The 26,460-nt window shown below is 41.1% G+C and overlaps 1 protein-coding gene across 1 annotated transcript in view; it reads right to left on the reverse strand.

Moving 5' to 3' along the window:
- Positions 1-12,069: 12,069 nt before the first annotated feature.
- The window catches only part of GRAMD2B (GRAM domain containing 2B), a 43,928-nt gene continuing 29,537 nt past the window's right edge, over positions 12,070-26,460 (reverse strand). The window contains exons 6-14 of the mRNA XM_059833634.1: positions 23,559-23,654; positions 22,737-22,808; positions 22,536-22,616; positions 21,736-21,847; positions 19,870-19,992; positions 18,475-18,562; positions 17,931-18,032; positions 16,029-16,122; positions 12,070-12,353 (exon numbers count right to left, since the gene is read on the reverse strand). Coding sequence (XP_059689617.1) covers positions 12,312-12,353; positions 16,029-16,122; positions 17,931-18,032; positions 18,475-18,562; positions 19,870-19,992; positions 21,736-21,847; positions 22,536-22,616; positions 22,737-22,808; positions 23,559-23,654 — 810 coding nt within the window. The 3' untranslated portion in view covers positions 12,070-12,311. The remainder of the gene's footprint in view (positions 12,354-16,028; positions 16,123-17,930; positions 18,033-18,474; positions 18,563-19,869; positions 19,993-21,735; positions 21,848-22,535; positions 22,617-22,736; positions 22,809-23,558; positions 23,655-26,460) is intronic.

Here is a 26,460-nt window from a genome sequence, read left to right on the forward strand (position 1 = left end):
AGGTGGTGAAGCTGGGGTAAAAGACACAGGCAGTATTGCAGAGGAGAGAGAGGACCCAGTACCAGGCTTTTAGATGCTGGATGTTACATTGGGAACGCTGGGGAAGATGAGGTCAGACTATTGCAAATGGTAGGTAGGGCAGAGTGCACAAAATAGGATAGATTGAAAAAGCATGTTTTTGAATATTATATAAAGGAACAAAAGGGTAAGAGAATTTCTGGATGAGGGGAACAGGGAAAGGAGACAGATGTAGTTTAAGCTAACACATAAGGCTGCAATTAGGGCAGATAAAGCATAAGCAGACATACTCATTATGGAAAAATATAATCCTAAACCTCTGAATCTGTTAAGAATTCATGGATTGGAGCATGAACCCAGCAGTAGGGCAGGCTGTCAAAACTATCTATTGTGATTAAGGAAAAAAACAGCAACAACACAAAGGAAAGCATCTGAGAAGATCTGAGAATAAACATTCCTGTTTTGATGGTTGTGCCTCTGTTGATGTTTACTGTAGAAATTATCGCAATGTCATTCAACATGTTTTGTGTAAAAAAATAGTAAAAAACCCCACACCAATCTCTTTGTTCCATGTTTTTTAAAATAAGCTCTGATTTATTAATCCATGCATTTCAGATCTCTGTATTTGTTAGATTTATGTCAGCCAATATTTGTCTAAGTACTCTAGCTTGCGTGCTGACCGTATCATTTATTCTTCTCTCTGTTCACGGCTGCCTTCTTTTTGAACAATAAATACTCGAAGTTCACAGAAAGGCTAACCCTTAATGGTACTTAGCCTGTGTTACTCCACGTTGTGTTGTTCCTATAGGAAATAGTAAATATGAAGCATACTTTGCACAATTCTTTTTATGAGGTCTTCAAATCACAAAAATGAGAAGTTTGTCATTCCTCAGAGTGTTAGATTCTTTCTTTGGGGCTGTTCTGAAGCTGGGTTAAGACATTGGTGTTTCACAGTCTGCTGAGTTTGCAAAGAATAAGTGATTTGCTTGGTTTACAATGGCCCTCAGCTAATCAGAAAATGTATTTTGAATTCTGTATTTAAGCTGCTAAGAAAACTTGTTTTGCAATGTGGGTTAAAATACCAGGAAATCATGGTCTTTCATTATTTCCCTACCAGAGATCAAAGTGAGTTCTGGCATAGATTACAGCAGATACAATGAAAGTCAAAACCATTCATTTTTCCCGTAAATACCTATAGACCAACATGCTTTTTCTATAGCATCTCCCTGACTTTGCATTTGTTTTAACTGTTTATCTAGTTCATCATTCTGTAGCTTCTCATTCCTCAGCACTGAGGTGAGATTAGTCAACCTTTGTTATAAGTCAGTAAATCAACATAGCAGAGCAGAATATATTTGTGCTCTTCTTTTCTTGTTATTTTGGTTTAACACTTTTTCTGTTTGAACTCTGTATAATTCTGTATCATTGCTCCAGAACGGTATTTGCTGGGAGTGGAGAATCTGGATCTGCACTTGTCTTTACCAGGCCACTTAATTACGACTCACGATACTAATTTTTCCTTTCTTCCACCAAGACAGGATGAATACAGTGAGTGCAGCCAAAGCACAAATCAAGTTCTCCCCAATCTCTGTTGTGAACTACTGTTGTTCAGCTTTCGTTTCCTTCACAGCTCTTCCCCAGGAGAGAGGGTGCGAGAAGCTGTATTTTTCTGCAATACACTATTCTGCTGCTCTACTTGTCCAAGAGATGAGAAAAGCTGTCTGCCCTTTCTTGCAGCCTGAGCTGCCCCGCTGTGAATGCCTGCACTCACCAGGGCAGTGGGCAGAGCCGGGGAGCCAGCACGCCGGCATGGCCTCTGCCCGTGGCCTCCCTGCTTCCCAGCAGCAGAGCCGGTTGCCAGAGGTCAGAGGTACCAAGTAAAAGCGCCGTGCTGTATGAAACACAAACGCGGTGGCCTGACTGCCGTGTTTCCGAGGGTAAAAGCAATGCATGCCCACAGCTGTGCATGAGCATCTCAGACTGCGGGAGGTCTGCTCCTGTCTACAAGATTTCCAGAGAAATTATTATTGCTCTACATTTACCCGGTGCACAGACTGCAAGGTAAAAGCACAAAGATTTCAATACGAATACAGCTTCCTTCACACGGTTGTGGCCAGAGCAGGATTTTGGCTTGTGCACTGAATTGGAGGCTGAACAGAATCTTGGTTAAACTGCTGCCTCTTCATGGTGGTTCCCACATAGGACCTGTGTGGCCCTCTGGGACGCTGCTGTTTTCTCTGTGACCCACCAAACTGTCTGGCAGTGAATCAGCCACTGTCCCGCAGCCTTTGGCTGCCTGATTCGGTAGATTTTCCCAGAGCCAGGCTAGGGAATCCCACAAAATCTAGTTGTAACTGTTTTCTTTTATGACCAGGGGTATATATGTGTGTGTATAATGGTCATATCCAAGCTTGCTCTTAAATACAGATAAGAGCTGCCAAAAGGGAATTAGACATCCAAGGCAGCATCTTCCACATCTACCCATAGGAGATAAATGTGTTTTTACCCTGGAGACTCGAAATTTCCAGCTCCTCCTTCCTCTGCCAAACTGGTTACTCAGATGCTCTGATGTGTTTAGCAGAGCTGAGGCAGCAGAGGTGACGCAACATACCTTTGCACTCTGGGCTTTGCACAAAGTAACCCAGCTGATTTTCCTGGAAGAGAATTAGGGATACTTATGGCACTGCACCACAGGCATACTGGTGGGGATGGGAAGCAGCAGCACGTCACCAGGAAGGGGGGGTGACAGCAGTACTGGTCTTTAACAAAGGCAACAGCTGGCAGGATGGAGAACTGTCACAGTCTGCCTCACTTAAAAATGCTTAATGGTAGAGGAAATGGGAACATGCATATGTCTGAAGTGACTTGGGCAGCTATATGACTAAACCTTTAAGGATCAGGCAATGTTGATTTCTTTACACTCATTTTTAATCTCGGGAAAGACACCAGCCGCTCAACCTTCTGAGTGGCGCAATAAATAATAATAATGTAGCTGGCCACAAGTGTTTTGCGAGGGATTGCTCATTTTAAGTGCTAGAAAGGTGGTGGAAAGACAGGTAGTGTAGGTTATTCAAAAAGCCCTGCATGCCTGTGGTCTAGCTTGTGACGCATGGTATTGCCAATAAAACCCCAGGTGAGCAACTCCCTGTTCTCATCAACAAGCCCAAGGAGAGAAGTGGGCTGATTGCATGTGGCTTAGAAGAACAAGAAGAACCACTGAGTCCTCAAAAGAGGTGTCAATGGATTTTTTTTTTCTGTTTGGCTCATTTGTACTTTCTGAACTGTGCCCTCACTAAGCCAAGTAGATTTTGGAAGTAACATTACTGACTTTTTTTTTGCCTCAGGAAATCTATATTGAAAGTAGCAGCTTGGCAGCAACTTGTGCAGTGCTGCTTCTTGCGTGTTGTCATTTGCACTCCTGCCAAAAGGCTGTCAGTGCCCTGAGCCAGAAGCCACTGGTTGCTCAGACCTCTGAGCCAGTACACACTCACCCACTGCAGCAATTAACACTTAAATTGCATTATCATATGTGTTATACAATTGTATGTATGTGATGCAAAGCAGTGGGGAAATGCCCTGGCAGGCCACATAAAGACCATCACAATACATAGACTTCCATCTTTTGGACAATTTCTTGATTATAAATTGATTAGATAATCTAGGCTGCTAATGTTTACCTTTTGATGGGGCAGATTTTCTACCTACTTTCTTAATAAGGTTGCCAAAATTTGTTCTAGACTGATTACAGATATGAGGTCAAATATGTTGGAGGAAACATTGAGACTTCAGTTCAGCTCATAAAAGATCTGTGTTTCATTTGCTTGAATTGCACATCCTCATTACTCTGCGATGATGGCAAAACTGTTGCGGCACTTACTTAATGTTACACTCCTCATCCCAGCATGATTGATAAGGACGCTGCTGTCTCTGGTCACGAGGCTGTGGTTGTTAGCCTTTGTGCAAGCTTTTTTGCTTATGAAATTTTTGTGTCAAGTTCAACGTAGGAAGGAATAGTTCTCTCCTCCTAGGGCTTCCACCATCCCTGATGGGACCAGTATGGGATGAGCATCCACTAAAAGCGCATCCCTGCATTCAACAGCAGTGGCACATAGCTTTAAGTGGTGGAATCACCAGGAGAAGTGACAACTAGCAAAAGTGGTGAAATAATAGCTTGAGATTTAAAATTTTCCCAGTGAAGGTACATTATGGAAGGACTTGCATGGGGGTGATGGGAGCAGAACTGTTCTGCTGCATGGGGCAGGAAAAAGCAGTAGGAGAAATCCTGGACTGCTCTGAGCTTTCCAAGTCCAGGCTCCCAAGCAGCCTTCCAGGATGGCCCAGGACACTACGCAGTAATAATTTAGCGGCTAAAGCAGCATAGCTGTTACATGGTCACTCATCCATGCTTGAGGCATATTGTAACAAGTTTTTACTTGTTGGAAAAACTGTAAAAAAAACCAAAAAACCAAACCAGCAACCTGTTCTATGATTTAGACATTAACAGCTCTGTTTTTCCAATGGGATTTAAATACATCTGGTTTTGCAGTCCATTCTTGCACATTGTAAAAGAAAGAATGGATCAATTCAGACCAGAATAAATACCCACACTCTGGAAATCAAACTAGCTTAAAGATCTCTCAGTCTGAGAGCTGAAAAAAAAAAAAAAGGTAGGTTTCAGAAAGACAGGAAAAAAGCTTTTAAAAAGAACACTGTACAGTACACTGTACAGTTGTTACTGTATGTTTCCAACACAAAAAGAACCATATTTTTTTGCCAAATGCAGAAACATAAATGGAATTTCTAGTATTAGCTTAAAGAGCTTATTACAAACATTAAAACATGCAGGATTTGCTGGCTCTGCTTCTCACAGCCGAGTAGAGATGATTCATGAAAAAAAAGTGAATGGGAAAAGAAAACTGGTAAGCAGAGAAAGTAAGAGATGAGGGAGATGATTTCTGTCTGGTGTTGGTACCCAGAGACTAATTTCCGTATTCAAAACAAGGAGGAAAAAGCCAATGAAGTGTGTCAGCACATAACCTTGATTTTGCAGGAGAAGAATGAATATTACACTTCGTTTACAGTCCATCTTATCCTGAGGCATACTTGCTATGGTAGACATGCTTCCATCTTTAATATTAAAAGCTGTCACAACTTCAAAAAAAATCTGATTTCCATAGGTTTGAAATAGTAATACAGGTCTGATTGTGCTAGGTAACGCTATCTGCTTCCTGAGGGAACACAAACAAAAAAAAATAGAAGTCACAAGACAAATACATTATTCTTTGATAATCCTCCGTTGTCCTCCGTTGTCCTCCATTGTCCTCCATTTTTGTGTGGAAGCTTAAGTTATTGTTGCTGATGCATCTGGTCCATCTCAATCATCTGTGCCCATGGCTTCTTGGGAAAGCACAGAGGTATGGGGCAGGTGTACAGAGAAACTGCCTCAGAATATTCTTGCCGTTTCCAATGATGCTGTTTCACTTCACATGGAATAAAAATACATAAAACAATAGAGGGAAAAAGTAGTAATGTCAGCAAAACTCCTAAAATACGATTTCAGACATTGCTCAACAGGTCTGTCTTTGATACTGGGCTGTCTTACAGACTCTTCTTCATATATCTGGTGGAAAATTAACTATTTTTGGATGAGTTACTATTTAGCAGATCAACTTTTGGATCCGGGTTACATCTGGTAGCACAAGAAGGGAAATGGAGATAGAGGGTGGGCTATAAGCAGAAGGAAGGAGTAAGTAAGTGTGGGAGCTCTCAACAGCCAACTTGGAGCACCCTCATTTCTTTAGTCCTAACCCTAATCCAACTCTTGTGCTTTCATTAGTTCAGTTAGACCCCAAACCACAAATTGTTTTCATGGGAGGTGTTACTGTGATGGTCAAAGCGTGATTTCAGGACCAGAAATGTATGAAGGGACTTGGAAGAGAATTGTGGCAGATGTGTTCTCACAATCAAGAAGTTTAAGTCTTCCAGCTCAACAACCATCATCTTCCTTACAGCCATTACTGTTCATCAGAGTCTTCAGAAGGCTGTTTCCAAATCAGCTAATGTAGATTCCCCCCCCCCCCCCCCCCCCCCCCCCCCATGTGTGCTGTTAGTGGCATCACTTAGAACTGTTTTGGGGGAAAACACAGAAGGATACCTCTACATGGTAGTATCATAAGGCAGTGTCATAAAGGATTTTTTTTTCACATGATTCATCTGTGAGAGAAGGTTCATGGTTCATGACATAGGTTGTAGAAACAGCTGTTAGTATGAGCTTATTTTCTTCCCACCTTGCCCCTGTTCCAGAATGCCGCCACGTGTGCATATTACCACGATAGCAAGATGTAAGTGCAGGAAGGATTCAGAGCTGTATTTTGCCCTGCGTGCCACGTCCAGCATGTAAGGTTATAATTAAGTTATTCATTACCTTTTCTACTTGGAAGTAGCCCTTTATCTATCTGTCTGTAGATAGTGTGAACAGCTGGTTTTTAATTTTGTACTTGACAGCACATTGGAATGATTTTCCTTTAATCTCCTGCTAAGCACTGCTAAAATGCCTACTCAGTGGAAAATCACCTTATCAATACCATTAAGTGAGAACAGCAGTTGAAGAGGCCTTTATTGTACAGTCCAAACTACCTGCATTGCCAAAGACTAATAAATCCTTATTATGAAGCTTAATGCAGAACGTCACACCTCCAGAGTAGTATGCACTTACTACGTCATCATGCATCATGACATAGGATTGCTGTTTGTTATGTAAAGTCTGGGAAAAGGTATCTTTTCAACTTTAAGAACATAATGAACTTTTAAGCACTATCCAAATGAACTCAGTAATTACCAGGGCAAGAAGGTCAGATACACAATAAAATACATTGGCACAGGCTCCACACACAATGGACAAAAGGAAAAAAAATGGGAGGGGGGAAAGAGCTGTCTAGACTGAATTCACAGAGGCTGGCAGCTAGTGAGCCTAGTCAGTATGAAATGTATATGGAGGACAATGATTTCTTGGACTCTCTCTTCAAGGAGATAATTTCCAAGTTTTTTGGCACAGATGTCTACTTAGTAAACAGACATCCAACTCAGGGTGGTTACTCCTTCCACCAACAGTAACACTTCAGGAAAGGTGTTTGGACCTTCCAGGAGCGGGGAGATTTTGCCACAGATACTGCCCATTGTAGGGAAAATGGTGAAGTGATTCATGCAAAGCATTTGTAACTAACTTCAATAGGGGATAGCTGGAATATTCTTATACTCTTTGTATTAGAAGCATGAACTTAGGGAGGGCTTTGCTAACATAAACTGACTTGAATTCCTGCTCGACATCTGCTTGCTAAGATGCTGCAACCTGACTACTTGTTTGTAAATTATAATAGAGATTATACCAGCCACGGAAGAAAGACAAAAGCTTCTGGTTATTACACCAATCCTGCTGGTATCTTCTCTGAGCAATTTTCTGATCAGTTCTTTCTTGGGATCATCCCCTTTGAGGGTCCTACCAATTGCAGGTGTAGACAAGGGCTCCTAACCATGCTGCCGTGAAGATGTAGGCCTAGTCACCCAAATAATTTTAGATCTAATCTAAGCCGAGTAGGCACAATATTGCTGGCCAGTTTGACTAAATGGAAACGTGAGGGTCAGCAGAAACCACCAGGAGGAAAAACAGAAGGTCTAAAAACAACTGTGTATATATCACTGAAATGCCTATATTTTGGACAGGAATACTTATAGGCTTCATAACATTGTGTGAAGCTCAGGGAATAAACTCTCGTAAGTGCTGCTGAGTTAGTACAGATAGCGTAGATTGTTCTATTATGTGCATTTGACTGATTTGTTTTTTAAATTCAGGAAGGCTACTGATAAACAGGGAATAACTTAAGAGAAAATTAAATTACATTTACTGGCTTATATTTTGTGGTGGCTGTTCGCTGAACAACAGATTATTGTGAAGCTCTACAATTATAAACTTGTGTTACACTGATTTTATAACCCAAGAAAGCAAAACAACAGATCCCTTTTGTAAAGTCTCATTACACACAACCATGTTTAGCAGAAAGCTCCACGGGGTTCAAACCATAAACTCGGAAGTGTCAAATGAAATTAGTCAATTTTCCCACTTGAGAAAATTTGCATGTCAGGCTCCGATAGTCTCACCAGGCAAACTGAAAGCAGGTGCTGGCAAAATCGTTTCAAACGACATTATACCTCTGGTGTTTACAGAAGCACACACACAGGCACTGAGCACAAAAGAGACTGTTTGCTCAGTTTTCTGTTTAAATAGCCAGCTTTTTCATGATCTTTATTGCACGTCACACCTGCTCTGTAAATGCAAAATCTCCTACATTCTTGGGACTAACACCTCACTAGCAGCTGCAACTGAACCAGTTGAGCAATAGCCTGCAAAGGCCTGGATAGCACCAACCCGGAGATATATTTAACGTTTGTCAGCTGACTATGAGCTGGAAACTTGGAAATGAAAGTGCGGGCATAGCAGGAAGCGGAGAGCATTACTACACACCTGCATGAAGGTTCAGGAGAAAGCAGTGATAGTATTAAAATCAAACACACGTGCACATGCACACACAAAACTGTTCGTCTTTTCTGCAATTGCTAACAGGAGTTACTACCTTTCATGTTCTGCTGAGAGGAGGCTTTATAATACTTCCCCTTCTTGGAGTACCAGTTGCATCTTTCACACCAACAGTATCATAAACTTGATACCCCTCAGCCCAGGCCAGTTCAGGCAACTGATTTGGCAGAAAAGTTACTCAGCAACCCCTCAACCCAACCAGTCTCTCCAAACCCACACTACTTTTTCCCCTCTGTTCTGCTGTCTGTGAAAATGCACAAGAATCTAACAACTGGGGATATGGAAAGGGGAGAAATAGAAAGGACTCTTCCTCTTGACAGCAGCCTGGAGATAGATGAATTCCCATACACCACAAAATCATATCTGTAAGATACCTCCATGTCCCCCCTGGTCCCCAGCAACTATTAGCTATTTGGTAGATGTTCATACCAGTGAGGTAGCGTAAAACACTTTAAAAATCAGTCCCATCAGGCCAGGATGTAGGGACTCCACTTGCTGGACATTGGCAGAATATACATGGAAAAGTCAGATCTTGTGTATGACTCCTACCCACAACCACCAAAGTGTCTTTGGAGTTTCCTCAAAGTCCATTTTCTGAGAAAGAAAATAAGGCAGCTGTTTAGTTGGTTGGTTGGTTGTTTTATTTTCTTCCTTAGAATAAGCACTTACATGAACTGAAGAAGGTTGGGCTAAGACTGTTAAGAAAAAATAATTCAGTCACCAACTACAACTAGAGAAAACATTAGTGATGTGCCCCTGTTGCCGTCCATACATCTGCGGTTTCAAAGCATCTTGCCAGAACCTGGTACTACTACTAGGCCCTTCACGGCTGGTGGAACCCAGTTGCTGTTTTTCCAACCTCTATTCTGTAAGGGACAACCGACAGACAAAATTTGAAAAATGAAACCAAAAAGAAATCAGAAATTCAGCTTTTTTAATTGTATTTCCAGGCAGCCTATGCAGCGATGGTGTGCTAAACATTTGGTGTAGATTTCTGACTTCCCCAAAGTTGGACGTCTTTCCCACCTATTTCTGCAAACTAGCACTTCATCTTTGCCAAACAGCAAAACCCCTCCTCGTGGACTTTGCTTGCACTGCCTACCACAGATGCCGGGAGGAGAAGCCCCCTTACTCTTTGCCTGACTCCCACCCTTGCAGGAAGCAGCTTTTCCTTGATCATCACTGCTGGTGTTACTTCCTCCCACACAGGACTGGAGCAAATTCTTCCTCTTCAGTCACAGGATTGAAACCACTCCACTCCACCCACACGTCTAAACTTCACCCCCACAGGGTCTTGCGTGCGCTCTGTCTCCCAGTTTGGAAATACTGCAGTACTACACGCTGCCCAACTGCGCGCTGACTTCTGAACAGTATGACATCCTCGAGGCATCCTCCTCCTCCCTCCAGGAAAAGGACCAGCGAGGGTACCTACCAAAGAGCAGAGAAGAGGTAGCCACATTGAATTGCACTGGTGAGCTGAGGTGACCACAGAGTCACAAGCACCAGGTGTCACTTCTTCGGAGTGTAATTTGCTTCTCCTCCATTTGAAAGACTGTGTTACACCTTTGTCCAGACTCACTTCCCCTCACATGCTGCTGCAATGGGCTAAAGGGCACGCATTCACCTCTGATTACTCATTCACTCTGGTAATTATTCCGTTCCCTTATGGCTAATGATACGGGTTTAGCCTGCCTGCTTTACATAAGGCACATGCCAAATACTGTCCCTCTCCCCTTGTTTTCCTATAGCAAAGCACATCCTTGCTGATGTCATGGAGCAACAGGCTAACTCAGTTCAGCTGCTGGATTTAATCAAGTTTCCTTGAAACTTTGATAAAGGTGGCAATTTTTAAACCATAAACAGAACTACGGACTTCTGTTACTGATACAGAATTAAAGGGAGGGAAGTAGAGAAGAAGGGAGAGGATGAGGTCAGAATCCAAAAGGTTGCATAAGCTGGTTAACTGTGGAAGGAGAGTAGGGAAAAGGATGGAAAAAGAAGAAAAAAAATTACTTATTTCAATAGTTTTCCTGTGAAACCAAGTATTACAATCATCTCATGATAGCTGAAGAAGGAAAGGCACAGGCTGCAACAGGGAGAACAGACAAATCTCACAGATTTCTGACAGACCATGCTCAGATGGAAACCTGAGCCAGGCAGGCACATTAGAGAACACACAGGGCTTGCTCAGCTGCCTCAGCATTACAATACTTATCCAATATCCTTCACAGAGGAATCACCGAAGAAAACTATTAACATTTCCTCAAAACTCTGGGGTCCAAATTTATTCCTACTGTTGCAGTCTGGTTGCCTTGAGTACAGCTGAGAAAGAGGAAGCGCATCAGCAGGATACAGTTCCTAACCCTTTGTGTTGGGTATTGGGTTTTGCACAAACTTTGTACTGTAAGGTATGAGCCTACTAAGATCGTGAGTATCATGTTTGACTAAAACTGATGGATGGAATTGGGTTCATCCAAATTATAGTACTGAGTCGCTTGTTTTAAAAAAGTTTATTTAAACAAAGTAGGTACATTTCACAGAAATGGTTATAAAATGCATAGCATATTATAAACAATACTGTTACTTTACAGATAGTAGTTGTTATTATCCTAAATACTGCTTTTTAAAAACTAACCAGAAATGAGAAAGCTAAAATCCCCAGTTATGCCATCTTAGGCACTGTGAAAAAAATAGTATCATATAACAAAGCAGGTGTCCACTTTTTCATTCACTCTACTGATTGTATTGCTGCATCATTAATTTGCAAGTTGCTATTATGTGGAAATATCTGGTCCCTGGAGTCACACACCAAGACTAGATTTCCATCAACTGGAACACAAATTGCACTTGCTCAGCCAACCAAAACCCCATGCAACTCCAAGGAAAGCTGACTGAGGGTCTTCACACTAATTAACTTAATGGACAGAGACCACGTGAGTGGACAAAAAACCTAGAAGTTCTAAGTCGTGCAAATATGTCACACCCATACTGCTATTCATAAGCAACTTGATCGTAAGTTGGCGAGTCCACACACATTTCAAGCTCGACTTCAATGGAAACTGAATGTCCAGCAGAAACAGACCTTACCCTCAGTGGTGACGCAATGCCACAGAAAGTGGAATTGAGCCTTTCTACAGCACCTGAGAACTGAGCACACCTTGAACATTCAGAACTTCACATAACCAAATGTAGAGGTGTCTGTTTTCTGATCTTTGGGATGCCAGGCCACAAATAAGTAAAAATGAAGAGCACCGATCCATAACCATAGCTGAGACAGATACCAGCTCATTCACACAACACTTCAGCACATGAATAATGACTGAAATTTTTCCCATGTATACTTCAGTGACAATAGGCAGTAAGCATATGTTGAGGTAAAAGGAGTTGCACCAGGTTTGCACTGATGTAAGCAAGTCTAAAATCAAGCAAGCTATAAAATCCATTAATTCACGCACAACAAAGAAGAAAAAATCCCCATATTGTCAAAACTTATAGATACATGTAGATCAAAACATGTATGTTTTCAAAACATACAGATACATGCTCAAGAATAAACTGACTTTCTGCATTATGACATGAGCTTTACAGTAGTTTAAGCTTGGCTTGCACTGAAAATAAAGCTTGAACTCTGGCCCGCAGAGCTCCTTTGGAACTGTTTGTCAAGAGAGAATGAGGTCTGAAGCAGTCCAAGAATATCGATGTTTCATTCACCATCTTCAAGTAGTTTTTGTAAGTTGTTCTGTATCTTAGAAAAAGAGAGAAAAATAATTGGGAGGCAGGAAGTGTTATACTGCATTTAAAAAAAAAAAAATCAAGACATACTCTTCAATATACTCTTTATGTGCACGTTAATTCTGTCACAACTATTCATAGCAATAGTATTCATGTTCAATGTGTTCTGCACTAGAGTCAAAGGAAACATCTGGATGCGATCAGCCAGCAGTACACCTAGCTTTCATATTATAAGTATCTCCTGCAATTTCCTCCTATGGATTCTCTCCTTCATTAGGTATGAGAAAATAAGATAGAAAAAAAACTAGAGCTAGAAAGAAAGGGACAAGAAACCCAATTATTTTGAACTTGATCAAAACCCAATAAAAGCCTTCAACTTCGAAGTTGCAGCTCTTAGGTTTAAGTGGATAATTCACATAGTTTTGTAACAGCTTCAGCTACACAGCTGGCTATGACACATGCACAGCAAAATAAGGTCTTCTAACCATTAGTGGACATGTCCTATTTGCCAGATTTAGTGTACGGATTGTGGGTTATCTTCCCTTAGTTACACTGAAGTCAATGCCTGTCAGTCGCATCCTCAAGGATGATTTACACAGACCTATTTTACACAGCCTATTTATCCACCTTTCATCTCCTTGTCCTTAAAAGCAGAGAGTGGGGAATATAGTGGGTCACATCCCTTGGCACACATGTTCTCTATATCTTAGTAACTAGCAGTCATTTGCTACGGAATGTTTAGTCACTGTTACTTTCAGACTTTCATTTGAGGAGCCACTGTACTTCCTGTTCAACGATACCACTTCTTAATCCTACCTAATGATTTCTAGCCCAGATGCACACCTTTTTCAAGAGGGGCATTTTGGGGAAAGGAAAACAGTAAGAAGCGCCTAATTTTACAAGAGCCAACACATACACAGGTATTTCCTTTTCACAAGCTACATGAGATTAAGGTAACGAGTAACATTAGGCCATGTTTTCCCTCCCCCAATTTAACGCTTTATCCTCTGATAGACATGGTACATTTTTACAACCTGTTAAATACACTTAAATGCCAAAGCAAAATTCTGCTAAGCCAAGATAATTCCTCGGCTCCAACCATGAAGTGGAGCTTGTAAAAATCACAAGGTTACACTGAAAAAGTCATTGCAACATATTCTTGCACTGAACATTTTTTAACTGGAGAGTAATTTTTAGTTTTTAACCTAGATAACTTCTGTGCCCTAGTTCACAGTACTGCGGTTGCACAGGAAGCGAGAGGAGAGACAAGTTACACTGGAGCTTTTATGCTACCTTTGCTGCTGACATCAGCTGCAGCCAATTACTAGCATTTTCACTAAGGCATGTGAAACAGTTAAGCAACTGCAGTAACTTTGCTCAGAGAACATAAAGCTATTAGATTTCTACCAGTTTTGCAGTACAAGAGTAGGGTCAAACACCCTGTTCTAACCACTGCTCATCTAGATTAGAGAGGACTGGGATGTGGCAATATGCAGCTACAGGCAATACTCATTTAGCTTGTATGCACAGCAGTTGACTGTGTCTTGAGTATTTGGCAAATACAAGGTAAGACTTTAAAGGTCCAATCCTGCAGACACTAACTGAAAAAAGCACATGACTTAAGACTCTAATTCAGGACAGACGGTCACTTCTCTGGGAATAGCTGAATGATCTGACCACCCAGCTGCCTTTTACTGTGTCTCCAAGCAGAGACTATATAAGGGAGTGGGAAAGTGCCTAGCTCTGCTGCAAAGGGCTGGCTGGCTTCCCACTGAAATGAAGTGAAGGTCTCCTATGAACCATCTTGCCAGCCCGTCCCAGACAGCTGGAAAGCAGTAACCTCTTAAATGACCTAACTTGGCTAAAGATTGTATCTGGTGAGCATTCTCCCCTGTATTCATATTGTTACTATGCAGAGCATACAGAGGGGTTATGCTAGCATTACTCTAGACTTCCATAGCCAAGGAGGTGGAGATGTGGGGAGAGAAACCTCTTTTTGGCAGTCTTTGTAAAACCTATGCCACACAGGTAAACAGTGGTGTTATACAATCCTAGCTTTATGCTATTTGAGAAACTTGGTTTGGGAAGAAAAGGTGTTGAAAGATCTTGGCATGCACTCAGTTTTAGAAACAGAGGTGAAAATATCCCATGCGACTTAAGCACATGGGAACTCAAGTAACTTTTGTTTTCACTCCACTAATACTTTTTTTCATGCTTGGTCAGCGTATGTGTTCCCAACACATGACATTTCATGGGTTATGTGAACCCATGTTCCGGGTGCAGTTGTCAAGGTTTGGGGGCAGGGGCGGAACAGGGAGCTGCAGGGGCAGCTGCTGTGGGAAGAGGCCAGGGGCTACCCCGTGCTGGACACAGCTGTTCCAGCACCCTCCAGTGGACCCACTGCAGGGCACAGCTGAGTCCATCAGCCAAGACAGCATTGGAGCCTCTGGGAAAGTGTATTTAAGAAAGGGGAAAAACACCACACAGAGAGTGGAGGAGAGTAAGAAGGTGAGAAACTGCAGAAGGAACACCAAGGTCTGAAAAGGAGGAGCGGGAGGACGTGCTCCTTGGCAGAGAAGATGTCCACACTGCAGCCCATGGAAAGCCCATGCCAGAGCAGGCAGTTATTTCCTGAAGAACTGGAGGCCTTGGAGGAGCCCACGCTGCAGCAGGGGGAAACTGGGGGAAAAAAGGAGCAGCAGAGAGAAAAATTGTTGTGTACTGACTGTAACCCCCACCAGCCCCACTTCGGGGGCAGGGAGTGGGGTGAAGAGTCAGGAGCGAAGAAGTGAAGTTGAGCCTGGGACAGAGGGGAGGAAAGCTATTGCTCTATCGTTTGTCCTTGTTTCTCACTACCCACATCTATTTTAACTGGCACTATATTAAATTGATTTTCCCCAAGTTGAGTCTGTTCTGCCTGTGATGGTAACTGGTAAGCAATCTCCCTGCCTTTATCTTGACGCACAAGATTTCTTATCCTATATCCTCCCACTGCCCTGCTAGGAAGGGGGAGCGAGAGAGCGGCTGGGTGGGTGTCCCACTGCTGGCCAAGGTTAGCCCACCGCAACACCCACCCAATAAGGTCTGCACACCCACTCTTGTTTTGCAGAGGTTTCCAATTTAAGTCAGCAAGTGCATTTAGTTTTGCACTTGCAAAACTAGAGGATGGTAAAAAGTAAAGGTCAGGTATAGGGAATTACACAACTGGTGCAGCAGCATTTGTGTTACTAAAGTGAAACAGGCAGATTCCAGCCACTTCATACGAAGAGGCTGACTACATATGAAAGCCAGCATTGTTTTTCTTAATCAAAAAACCAAAACTCAAACAAAAGCCCCAGACAGAAAATTTCATCAAATAAAGGTTAAGTTCAGAATCCTTTGTCTTGATGAACAAAAAATAAAAAAAAAAAAAAATTGAGATCATTACATGTAATAATAACCCCTGAAGTGTCCTGTTTATTAGTATTCCTGGTTGTAAGCCTCAGCCCAAGGCAAAACATTTACACAAACGAATGCTCGTCCTTGGGCTACTTTATAGGCGTAAACCCAGTCCTTTGTCTACAAAAACATGCCAGCTTCTGGTACCAAATCTGGGGGTAACTTGGCACTTTTCAAAATAAAGGAACATAGAACTTCAGCAAGAACCTAATTAATGTGTCAGCATTTGCATTATATCATAGAAAGTTACCTTTTCCAATTTTATAAGATTAGCAGTTAACTCATCACAAAGGGCATCAGCATTAATTTGCAGATGAGATCCCAAACCTTGGCGCACTGGATGTCTGTCAAACAGAATGAAGAAGTAAGTGTGATAGAAGTGAAAAAGAGGAAAACAGAACTGAGAGATGCATGTAGATAGGAATACAATGGCGACATTGTGAATTGTACTTGTTTACAGAAACAAAGGCCTAAGTCACTTTTGCACTTTTGACTACATTCTTTATGTGGTCTTATTCTCCAGAAGTTTGGACGGAAAACTTTACAGCTATTTCCACTGGAAACAAGTTGAAACGTTGCATAAGTTCCATGTCCTGTGACTTGCAGGAAATCAAAAAACCCAACCCCTTGACCCTGTAGAAGTGCACATTAGATCATCCGTATCTTGTCCTGTTTGGGATCAAAGCAACAGAAAACAGGACTTTGTCATGTAAGAGTGCTTCAGAAAAGGGACGCAACATCCTGCTAATCAAAACATGCCAAAGGTGGCAAAATGGCTTTTGACATTGCCTACTATTAGAGGTAGGTTTACCCCTCTCCTTGCATTATTGGTAAAATATAAAGGCAAGCCTATTTAACATAAAGAACCATTTCCTCCCTATTCCTTTTTTATTAATAACCTAGCTCAGTCTTCTGACATACGCATACAAGTCCTACTGCTTTCCACAGAACACAGTTGCAAGCAGTTGGATCGTAAGCAGCATGGTCATTGTTCAATACGACCACAAATGCATTGTCAGAGTGACCTGTTTGTCATGGATAGATCATCAAAGAAAGCTGAATTAAGAAGCACCCTTATTCAAGAACTTGCTACAGGTTTGAAACACTTTACAGACAGTTCCACCCAGCCTGGGTACAGCTCTGGCTTCAATTTCATTTTCCCCCTCTGTTTTTCAGGTGGTGCTTCTCCAGCTGTCAGCACTCCCACTCATGCTGCATGTGGCTGCAGGTTTTGCAGTGAGATTTACAAATGACTTTTAAAGCCATGTTTTTCAGAGCAGCTCAGAAAAAAATCAGTTATAAGAAAGGGAGACGAGTTAATGCAAAATTTAATCTGAATAAACTGATTAGTACTCTCAGCAGTATCCAGTTAACTGCCTTCTGTCCTAAGAGAGGAACAGGAAGCTGATACAACTTACAGTGGCATACTGCTTTGGTGTATGCTCCTGCACTGCTTCTCCATTTGACGTCTGCATATTTCCTGTCCATGCAATGTGGAGATTACAAAAAAAAGAATATGCAGGCACAGATGACATCCACGACTCTGGCTACAGAATGGAACTATGTCCCTTTTCCCTATTTCCTGGTCAAATACAAAAAGAACCTTCCCTTGGTGTGTCTGGATTTTTTTTTTTTTGTTTTGGTTTCGTTTTGTGGTATGGGTTTTTTTAATTTTTATGTTTTTAATTTTATTTTAGCCAGACAGGATATCAGTGTCTAAAGAGGATATAGGCAGGCCAAGGCTTTAGAAAACATTATACAAGCAAGTCAGATATATTAGCCCAAAGATTATGAAGTACCTTCTGTCATCTTAAGCGAATCAAAGGACGTTAAGACTGAAGACAGAAGTTATACCTTTTCCGCAGAATCACTGCTCTGTAAAGGAACTGCTCACTGCAGCAGTTTACACATAAGTTACTCCCAGCTATCTGAAACATTCTCAAGACAGTAGTACACCATGATATATCACATTTGTACTAAAAGTCTTAACAGCAAGCTGTGAGATGAGGTTAGTACAGATACAAGAACTACAGGACACTGAAGTATCACAAGGGCACTACAGTATCACAGTGGTTTCTGAAGAAAATAGATGAGCATGACAGATACTGGAAAAAGATTTTAAGCCTCCAAAATTTTACAGAGAGTATCTTACTCCTTAATATGTGAATCAAAGGATGTGATCGAAGTAAGACGTTCCTCCAGGACATTGATTTTATATCTCATATAGAAGGTAGAAAATATTAATACACAAACGCTGTAAAAGACAAAAAAAAAGGTACATCAGTTAATGGAAAGTTTAGAGGTACCTGACAAATTTAATGTTAAAAGCCGTTTAAATAGTTACTTGTACATGTTGAGTAATAAAGGTATCATTCTTAGAAACACCTCAGGAATACCCATCAGTGGCATTCAGTTACAAAAATCTCAGCCTTGAGTATGGCTTTGCTAAGTGACATGTAAATTGAACTTGAAAGTAGTTAAATTCTTTCAACATTTCCTAAACAAAAAGACTGTTTGCTTTTAAAAGTAAGTGTCCTGTTAAGTAAGCCTGCCCCAGCATTTCTACTTCTGAAAAGTACAAAAGGCCACAATTCCCAATAATTTCCTTTTTTCAAGTGAAGCTTAGATTACATTAATCTACCTAAACACAGAAAATCATAGTATTTTGACAATCTTGGTATTAATTGCTAACTTACAGAACTGCGTAAAATATAAGTACATGGTTCAGAGATAACAACTTCTGTGACTTCACTTTGTGGAAGAACCTGAAGGCTTCAGAATCACCTGTGAGAAAAAGAACCAAGTGTTACTTTGATCAAAGCAGACAATGGCACACAAACGGTGTTCTGAAGCATGCAACAAATAATATAAACAGAGGGATAAACAAGAAAGAGATCTTCCAGATTATGTGAACTGACATGACTATGCAAACTTAACTAACTCCAGCTGAAGATCTGCCCTTGAATCACAGAATCATTAAGGCTGGAAAAGACCTTTAAGATCATCAAGTCCAACCACCAACCCAACACCACCATGCCCATTAAACCATGTCCCACAATGCCATGTCCACACGTTCCTTGAACACCTCCAGGGAGGGTGACTCCACCACCTCCCTGGGCAGTCTGTTCCAATGCTTCACCACTCTCTCAGTAAAGAAATTTTTCCTAATATCCAGCCTGAACCTCCCCTGGCACAACTTGAGGCCATTTCCTCTCATTCTATTGCTAGTTACGTGGGAGAAGAGACCAACACCCACCTCTCTGCAACCCCCTTTCAGGTAATTGTAGAGAGCGATAACGTCTCCCCTCAGCCTCCTCTTGTCCAGACTAAACAACCCCAGTTCCCTCAGCCGCTCCTCATAAGACTTGTGCTCCAGACCCCTCACCAGCTTTGTCGCCCTTCTCTGGACACGCTCCAGCACCTCAATGTCCTTCTTGTAGTGAGGGGCCCAAAACTGAACACAGGATTCAAGGTGTGGCCTCACCAGTGCCGTGTACAGGGGCATGATCACTGCCCTAGTCCTGCTGGCCACACTGTTTCTGATACAGGCCAGGATGCTGTTGGTCTTCTTGGCCACATGGGCACACTGCTGGCTCATATTCAGCCAGCTGTCGATCAACACCCCCAGGTCCTTTTCTGCAGGGCCACTCTTCCCCAAGCCTGTAGCGTTGCATGGGGTTGTTGTGACCAAAGTGCAGGACCCGGCACTTGGCCTTATTAAACCTCATACAATTGGCTTCGGCCCATCCATCCAGCCTGTCCAGATCCCTCTGCAGAGCCTTCCTACCCTCAAGCAGGTCAACACTCCCGCCCAACTTGGTGTCATCTGCAAACTTGCTGAGGGAGCACTCAATCCCCTCATCCAGATCATCAATAAAGATATTAAACAAGCCCGGTCCCAAAACTGAGCCCTGGCGTACCCCACTTGTGACTGGCCACCAACTGGATTTAACTCCATTCACCACAACTCGCTAGGCTGGGCTGTCCGGCCAGTTTTTTACCCAGTGAAGAGTACACCTGTCTAAGCCACGAGCTGCCAGCTTCTCTAGGAGAATGCTGTGAGAGACAGTGTCAAAGGACTGACTCCTTACCGTTTCGAGGACTGTTTTGGGCCTTGCCATCAGGACCGCGTTTACTGTGTGCATCTGAACGGACAGACTTTGCCTCAGTCTTGGAGACTTTCAAGTGAGTCTGTGTCTCAACGACATGATAATCTGTCAAAACCAAGATTTTTAATAAAGCTGAAATATGAAGTCAAAAGGAAGCTGTTGGTAGCTTAAGATAGTCAAGGAGTAAGGGAAGAGGAGGATTTTTTAAAAAAAGGTGCATTTCTGGACTTGGATAGAAAGCAGCAGTTGGCTTAGTAGCCTTAAAACAGTTTGCATAGTAATTCCACATCATCACAAAATATAAAGAAGCACCTGGACTGGAAGAGGATGATGTATGATGCATTCACATTTCCAGATCCTTTGAAAGATGGCAACCTGTGCAGACTTCGAAGGTTATCACTCAATTTCCAGTCAGAAGATTATACAGACACAGAAGTCATCTCTCAAAAGGACTCAATATGCTAGAGTAATGACTCCAAATGACTTGAATAGCAACATCAAATGGAGATACTGCACTGCTACTTTAAGAAGGAGATTATAGCTCCCTTTCCTGACTTTTTTAAATGCAGGAGATATCTTGAAAGAGATGGGACAGAAAAATCCAGTCACGCTCAGTTTTGTTCATGCTTTACTTGCACACCCTGGACTGCTCTAATAATGCACAAGAAGCAGAATCACAAGTGACAGATGTGTTCCCCCGCACCCCTCAACTCCTTTTTCTAGGGTGATTCTTTAACTGGATATTGGTTTTTTAACTGTGAAAAAGGAAAACGCAAAGGTTTGAAGTTACTACCTGTAAGGAAGTACGACAGCAAGTTAAATCGTTATTCAGTAGCATTCATGTGGCAAGTGACAACACCGCAATTTAGTTACTGCTTCACAAACACCACCAAACAATTAAAAATACACACACAGTAAATACCAAAGACCAATGAAAGCAAATAGCCCCAAATCATACCACTGAACAAAAGACACACAGCAAAATAGAAAAGTTAATTAAAACAACACAACAGAAAACTGCTATTAAAAAAAAAAGTATTTAATTTAAAAGCATTGGTAAAAGTTTCTTATTATACAAATTCTCTTATAGTCAAGATGGAACCTGGAGCAATAACAGCATAACAACACGTTAGTATGTTAATATATATTAATTGTACAGCAGAATAATACCCTAGCTTTTGGTAATAACATTCACCATGTGCTACATAAGAAAAGTTCTGCTGTACCCATATGCAGTGAGTTTCTACACAGCATTCCTGCTAATTAGGTGAATAACTTGAGGCACATGAGACTACAAACAGTAGTGTTAAGAAGTAACAACTTTGGACAGCATCTTCAAGTGTCTTAATAACTGCAAAGAATAAAATGAGGGTTTAAAAACCAAAACCACAAAAGCACATGTCAAAAATAACTTTTTTGACGACCAAAAGCCACCATGGAACAGAATGTTATTTGTATACATTAGAAGTTACACTGTGACTTAAACTACTTTAGAATAAAGGTTTTCGTTTGTTTGTTTTTCTTTTTTTTAAAGGAGTAACATCTCCTACATGGTATCTCTGCAAGCATAACTGATGGGAGATGTGGGGAGCAGATAGTAGCTAGATAAGCAGCTGGAGGCAGTTCTGACAAATCAGATCTGCTGCTGGCCAAGTCATTGCCTGAGTCTGAATTGCAAAGGAATGTAATAATGGAAATGCAGCTATTGTGGCTTTGAGGAAGACCTTAAAAAGCCTATCATTCTCCAGGACTATGGAGAATGTAGATTCCACATCAGAAGGGAATTACAGAAGCAAAACTGAGAGCTAAGCCGTTCTCATTTTCTTGGGGCCCTACGATCCCACTCACCTTGGAAGCATTCCAGCTCTGGCGTCTGTGAGCCTGTGCTGCTGGACTCTTCCATCTCTTGCCTCCGCTGCTGCACTATTCCATCCAGATCAGAATAGTCTTCATTGAAATCCTGATGGGGAGAAAGAGTCACAAGAAAGCTCAGCCCTGTTCTAAATCTAAATAAACTTATTTCCTCTAACCTCCCTCTAGAAACTGAGCCAACAATTACAGATTTAAAACTGTTTAACCAGGAACAATCTCTGATATCAAGATGTTGAAATCAAGTTAGCAAAATAAGCCCAGTATGATCACCAGAACTCAAGCCCCATTCCCTGCCTTCATTTAAGTGAAGAGATTAAGTCTGTGTGCAAAAGAAAGAGACTGTTAAGTTAGACAAACTGAGAAGACCAGGACAGGCATTACTAGAATTAAGACTCTGGCCATCACGTGTGGCTACACAGCTCTTTCAGATGTCTGAACAGCCTCACAGAGGAAGGACTGCAACTAGAAACACTTCAAAAACTGTTCATGGCAGAGGAAGAAGCAACTTAAAGTCAGTACACAGTGTTGTGAAACCTGACTGCTAAAGAGAGATATGTAGAGCATACAGACCTTGGATACATGTGTATATACTGCATGTGATCAGATCAATTACATCTATGCCAATCATTCCTGCTGCTTCCTAATGTTAAAAAACTCATGGAAGGTTTGGAAACAGATGTAATGATTTCCTTCAGTTTCCTTTCTTCAGATATTCTAAGTAGTACTTGCAACGCAAGGTGCCATGCAACAAATGAACAAACGCGTAAGCCATTTACCAAGGGCAGAGTTGTAGGACGATCAGCCCTGAAGCTGTTTTCTGCAGAAGAGGGATTTGGACTGTTGCCCATGCTTGTATCCTGAAAAAAGCAGCAGTGTTAACAAGGAACACACTCAGAAACTACCTAGCATTTAAAAGCAGCAAAGCAGTAATAATGAACACAATGCTACATAACATCTTCACTCCCATTAGTACTTACCTCAAGATGTCCACAGATAGATTTTAATAGCTTGTAGGTGTTATCTCTGGAGAGTAAGGAGACAAACATGTACTGAAAAACAAAAGTTCCAAAACCGTTTGAGAAAAGGCATACAGTACAAGCTTCCTTTTATCTAAATAAAACTGACAGGTGGTTTTGCTGATCAATAAACTATTTTCAAGAACTTTCATATAGCAGGAAAAACCTCCACTCCTTCTAAGCTTATGACCTGAGGTGAATCACAAGGAACACAGAACAGGCACATAAAAGTTACCATGTTCTGCTGCAGGAACCAGAGCACAGTACAGATCTGCTCTTTTTTTGCATACTATGTTTTACCTACCCCTTTAAAAAGAAAACCAAACCACAACTAATTTTTTGTACAGTCTCCTGCATCCACAAAATATTTATGCACTGAAAATGGGTTGGTTCTAAAGCTGCTCTTAGGATAATCACATTTTCTACTGATTGATGCAATTACTATTCCTGCGTATCACTGTAAGCAACTGTATTTTGTGCATCTAAGGTATTGCTGGTCAGGTAAGAGACCCAAGTAAATGAAAGAGCTGCCAACAAGGCAGGTAACCCTCTGTGCGTGCACTTCCTGACCCAGCTGTTTGAGTTCCCCCAGTGCTACTACACAGCAGCCTTGGAGAATGGGGAATAATAGCGACTAATTCCTATAGCTGTTTAAATGGCTACTTGGCACCTTCAAGAATCCCTCATATTACTGCCAATAAGTAGGGAGAAAAAAAAAAGTAGAAAAAAAATGAAAAAGAAAGCAGGCAGAGTGCAATAGCTTCGCCCTCTACCAATACTTACCCTATCTGTGACTGTTGCTATGATCAGAGCATTTGGCACAAGAAGGGCAGTTTTGGTTTTTTTCAGAAGTGTCACCGAGAGCACAGGTATACTAATCTGAAACAAGATCAATGTAGTGTTAGAGTCCCAATACACGCATACAAATCTGCATGCTCTTTCACAAAGAGCCAGCCTACCAACTGTGATAAGCCAGACCTTCAACACTCTTCACTTAAGGATTTCTCCACTACATCCTTGATTATTAGTACTTCATATGGAAGTACTAATGGTTTGGAAGGTATGGTTTCAGATAATTACGATTTCTTAACTATTTTTACTTCTATTTTTATCAGATGCCAATCCAGGCTTTTGTCTGTGTCTTCCTTTCCTGACCCCTTCTGAGTCTTACAAGACTACAGGCTTAGTTCACTGTAGATCTGCAGAACAAACCAATCTTAAAGCTAGGCTTCTTTGTTTAGAAACAAAACATTTCAGAACACATCAGACAAGAGAGGCTTGTTGAAGAATATAAAAGTCTTCTCACCACTTACAGATCCTTTAGTCTGCAACAAGCAGCTGACTAAACAGCTCATCCTTTGGTAATGCTGAAAGATCCAATACCCACACAGCCACTGACTTACTGACTCCTGTGTGTGCCATCCAGACTGTCTACATTTACATTGAAAAGTTCTCAATTTTCCGTCCTGCTTTGTGTTTACATCCAACCCCATTAGCTTAATGCCTGCTAAGTTTCAGAGTATTTCACTTCAGATATTCTGTATGGGCTCTTCTTTTTAACCCCTTATTACAAAAGACTGAATACCTGGTTTGACTTTCAACTGAAAAGTCTAGAGCTTAGCGAGTTAGACAATATAGTAATCCTGGATACACATGATCAGGATACAGCTCCTGTTAAAAATTCCTTTGGCACCTGAGAAATTTGGAAGCAAGATGAAAAGCGTCCAAAGAGTGTTCAACAAATGATCACAGCACTGAATTAAAAACACGTCAGTGCAGAAGGAGAATGAAGTTACTCTGTGCAGTTTCATAAAACCTTGCCAACTTTTATTCAGAACAGCAACACAAAATCATGAAAGGAAAAATTGTTTCAGGTAACAAAAAATGTATTTGTGTACATTAGTCTGGATGCAAGATTGCCAGCCACTGTTTGAGCATGGCTAGTCGAGTATCTGCTTGCCAACTAAAGGTTAGAAACTCAGTCATTAACTGGTACTTTATTTTGTTAAAAAGTGTGCTAGCAGAGAAAAAAACAACCCAACTCAACACATGTAATTTTAATTATTCTTAGTCCCAGGCCTGGGTCTAAGAATCTATAAAACTGGTAATCATTTGTTCTATTGATGTTTTAACATGTCAGCTCTATTTGTTCTGCTTCAGAAGCCATGCCTTCTGAAAATGGGTAATTAAACAGGTCCTCCACTACACCTTTTCTTCTTAAACTGGATATTGTATCATTCCACAATGTTTTTGCAACACTTCTAAAAAAGCTTTTTCTGGGACCGGGGAGAAGGGAGCAGCTACACTGTTTGTTTGATGGGAAAACCCCAGAATTCTCAGGTAGTTAGAACAGAATCTGTATCACTTTTTTAAAGACCCAAACAAACAACAAACCAAACCAAAACCAAATGAGAAGATTTTTCAGCAGAAATCCTGCTAATAAAAATGATAAAAAAAAGCAGCTTAAAAGTTTTCTAATTGGTTCAGCTGACCTCAAAGAACCTTAAATCAGAGATGTTAATGGTATTCTACTGCATGCTATTTTGATGGATAACATTACTGTAATCAAGACTAAGCTGTACTAAAGTGGGATTAAGTACTTGCTTACTGCACTGTTACCCCAGCATTAGATTAAAATGGCAAAATCACTGCAAAGTACTTTATTTCTATCTGGAGTAATAATTATTTCAGGAAACAAGGTTTACTTGCAGGCAGCTTGGAAAGCAACTAAAATATGTAAGATAATGCTTAGCTCCAGGAAAGACTCAAGGCCAATATATATAGCCAAAACAGAACTACCTGGAAAGACAGTGATGTCTTTCAAAGCCTACTCAATCATGCAGAAGCAATCTTTTGTTTTTGAATATGCACAGTGTTTACACTGCAGATTCAAATCTTCTGACATGGCTATTCCCTCCACCAAAGCTTTCAATAAAAATTCTGCAGGTAGAAGAATTCATGTTGAAAAATTTGTTAGAACGTGTAGACCTGCTATTTCTCACAATAAAACACTTTATCACTAAGCTTAAATTGTTTTACAAGTTCTAAGCAATAGTCTTGGAAACTCTGTCAGTGTATCTTGACTGCTATGAAGGTTCCTCTTCCTGTCAAGCTTGATTTCCTCCTCCCCCTCCCATTACATTACTTTTCATGATATCCCTGATTTTCCTGCTTTTTTCTTGATGGTATTCCTAAAAGCTTGTGCCTGCTGTATGTGACTGAACAAAGCTTTAAGTGTGTGTTGCAGGGGTAGAAGAAGACAGCTGGCAGTAAATTATCAGGCCTACCCCCTTCATTCATTTTCCCTGCAATGTTTTCTGAAAACAATGAGTCAGAATTGAATAATTTGGACTACCACTATAGCCACATTTACAAATACTGTCCACTCCACCCTATCTTGTAATATGTTTCCCCTTTTGATCGTATACAAAAATATGTGTATATTCCTGCATTTAAAACCCTGTTGACAAAGATCATTTCCTAGTACTACATCATTATCATTCTGCATCTTTTTTTTCCCAGGTCCTTCTAGTCTACCTAGTAGAGTTCTACTAGATCTTTGTATACATTTAGCTTAGCTTGAATTTAGAAAGCTGTCCCACAGTTTGAAGTAATTACATTTGTTTGTGATGAACAGGAGATTGCTAGTACAGCAGCTTCAATTTTAATGACACTAATTGCTAAG

This window comes from Gavia stellata, chromosome Z (assembly GCF_030936135.1).
Source record: "Gavia stellata isolate bGavSte3 chromosome Z, bGavSte3.hap2, whole genome shotgun sequence".
In the NCBI taxonomy this organism is placed as follows: domain Eukaryota; kingdom Metazoa; phylum Chordata; class Aves; order Gaviiformes; family Gaviidae; genus Gavia; species Gavia stellata.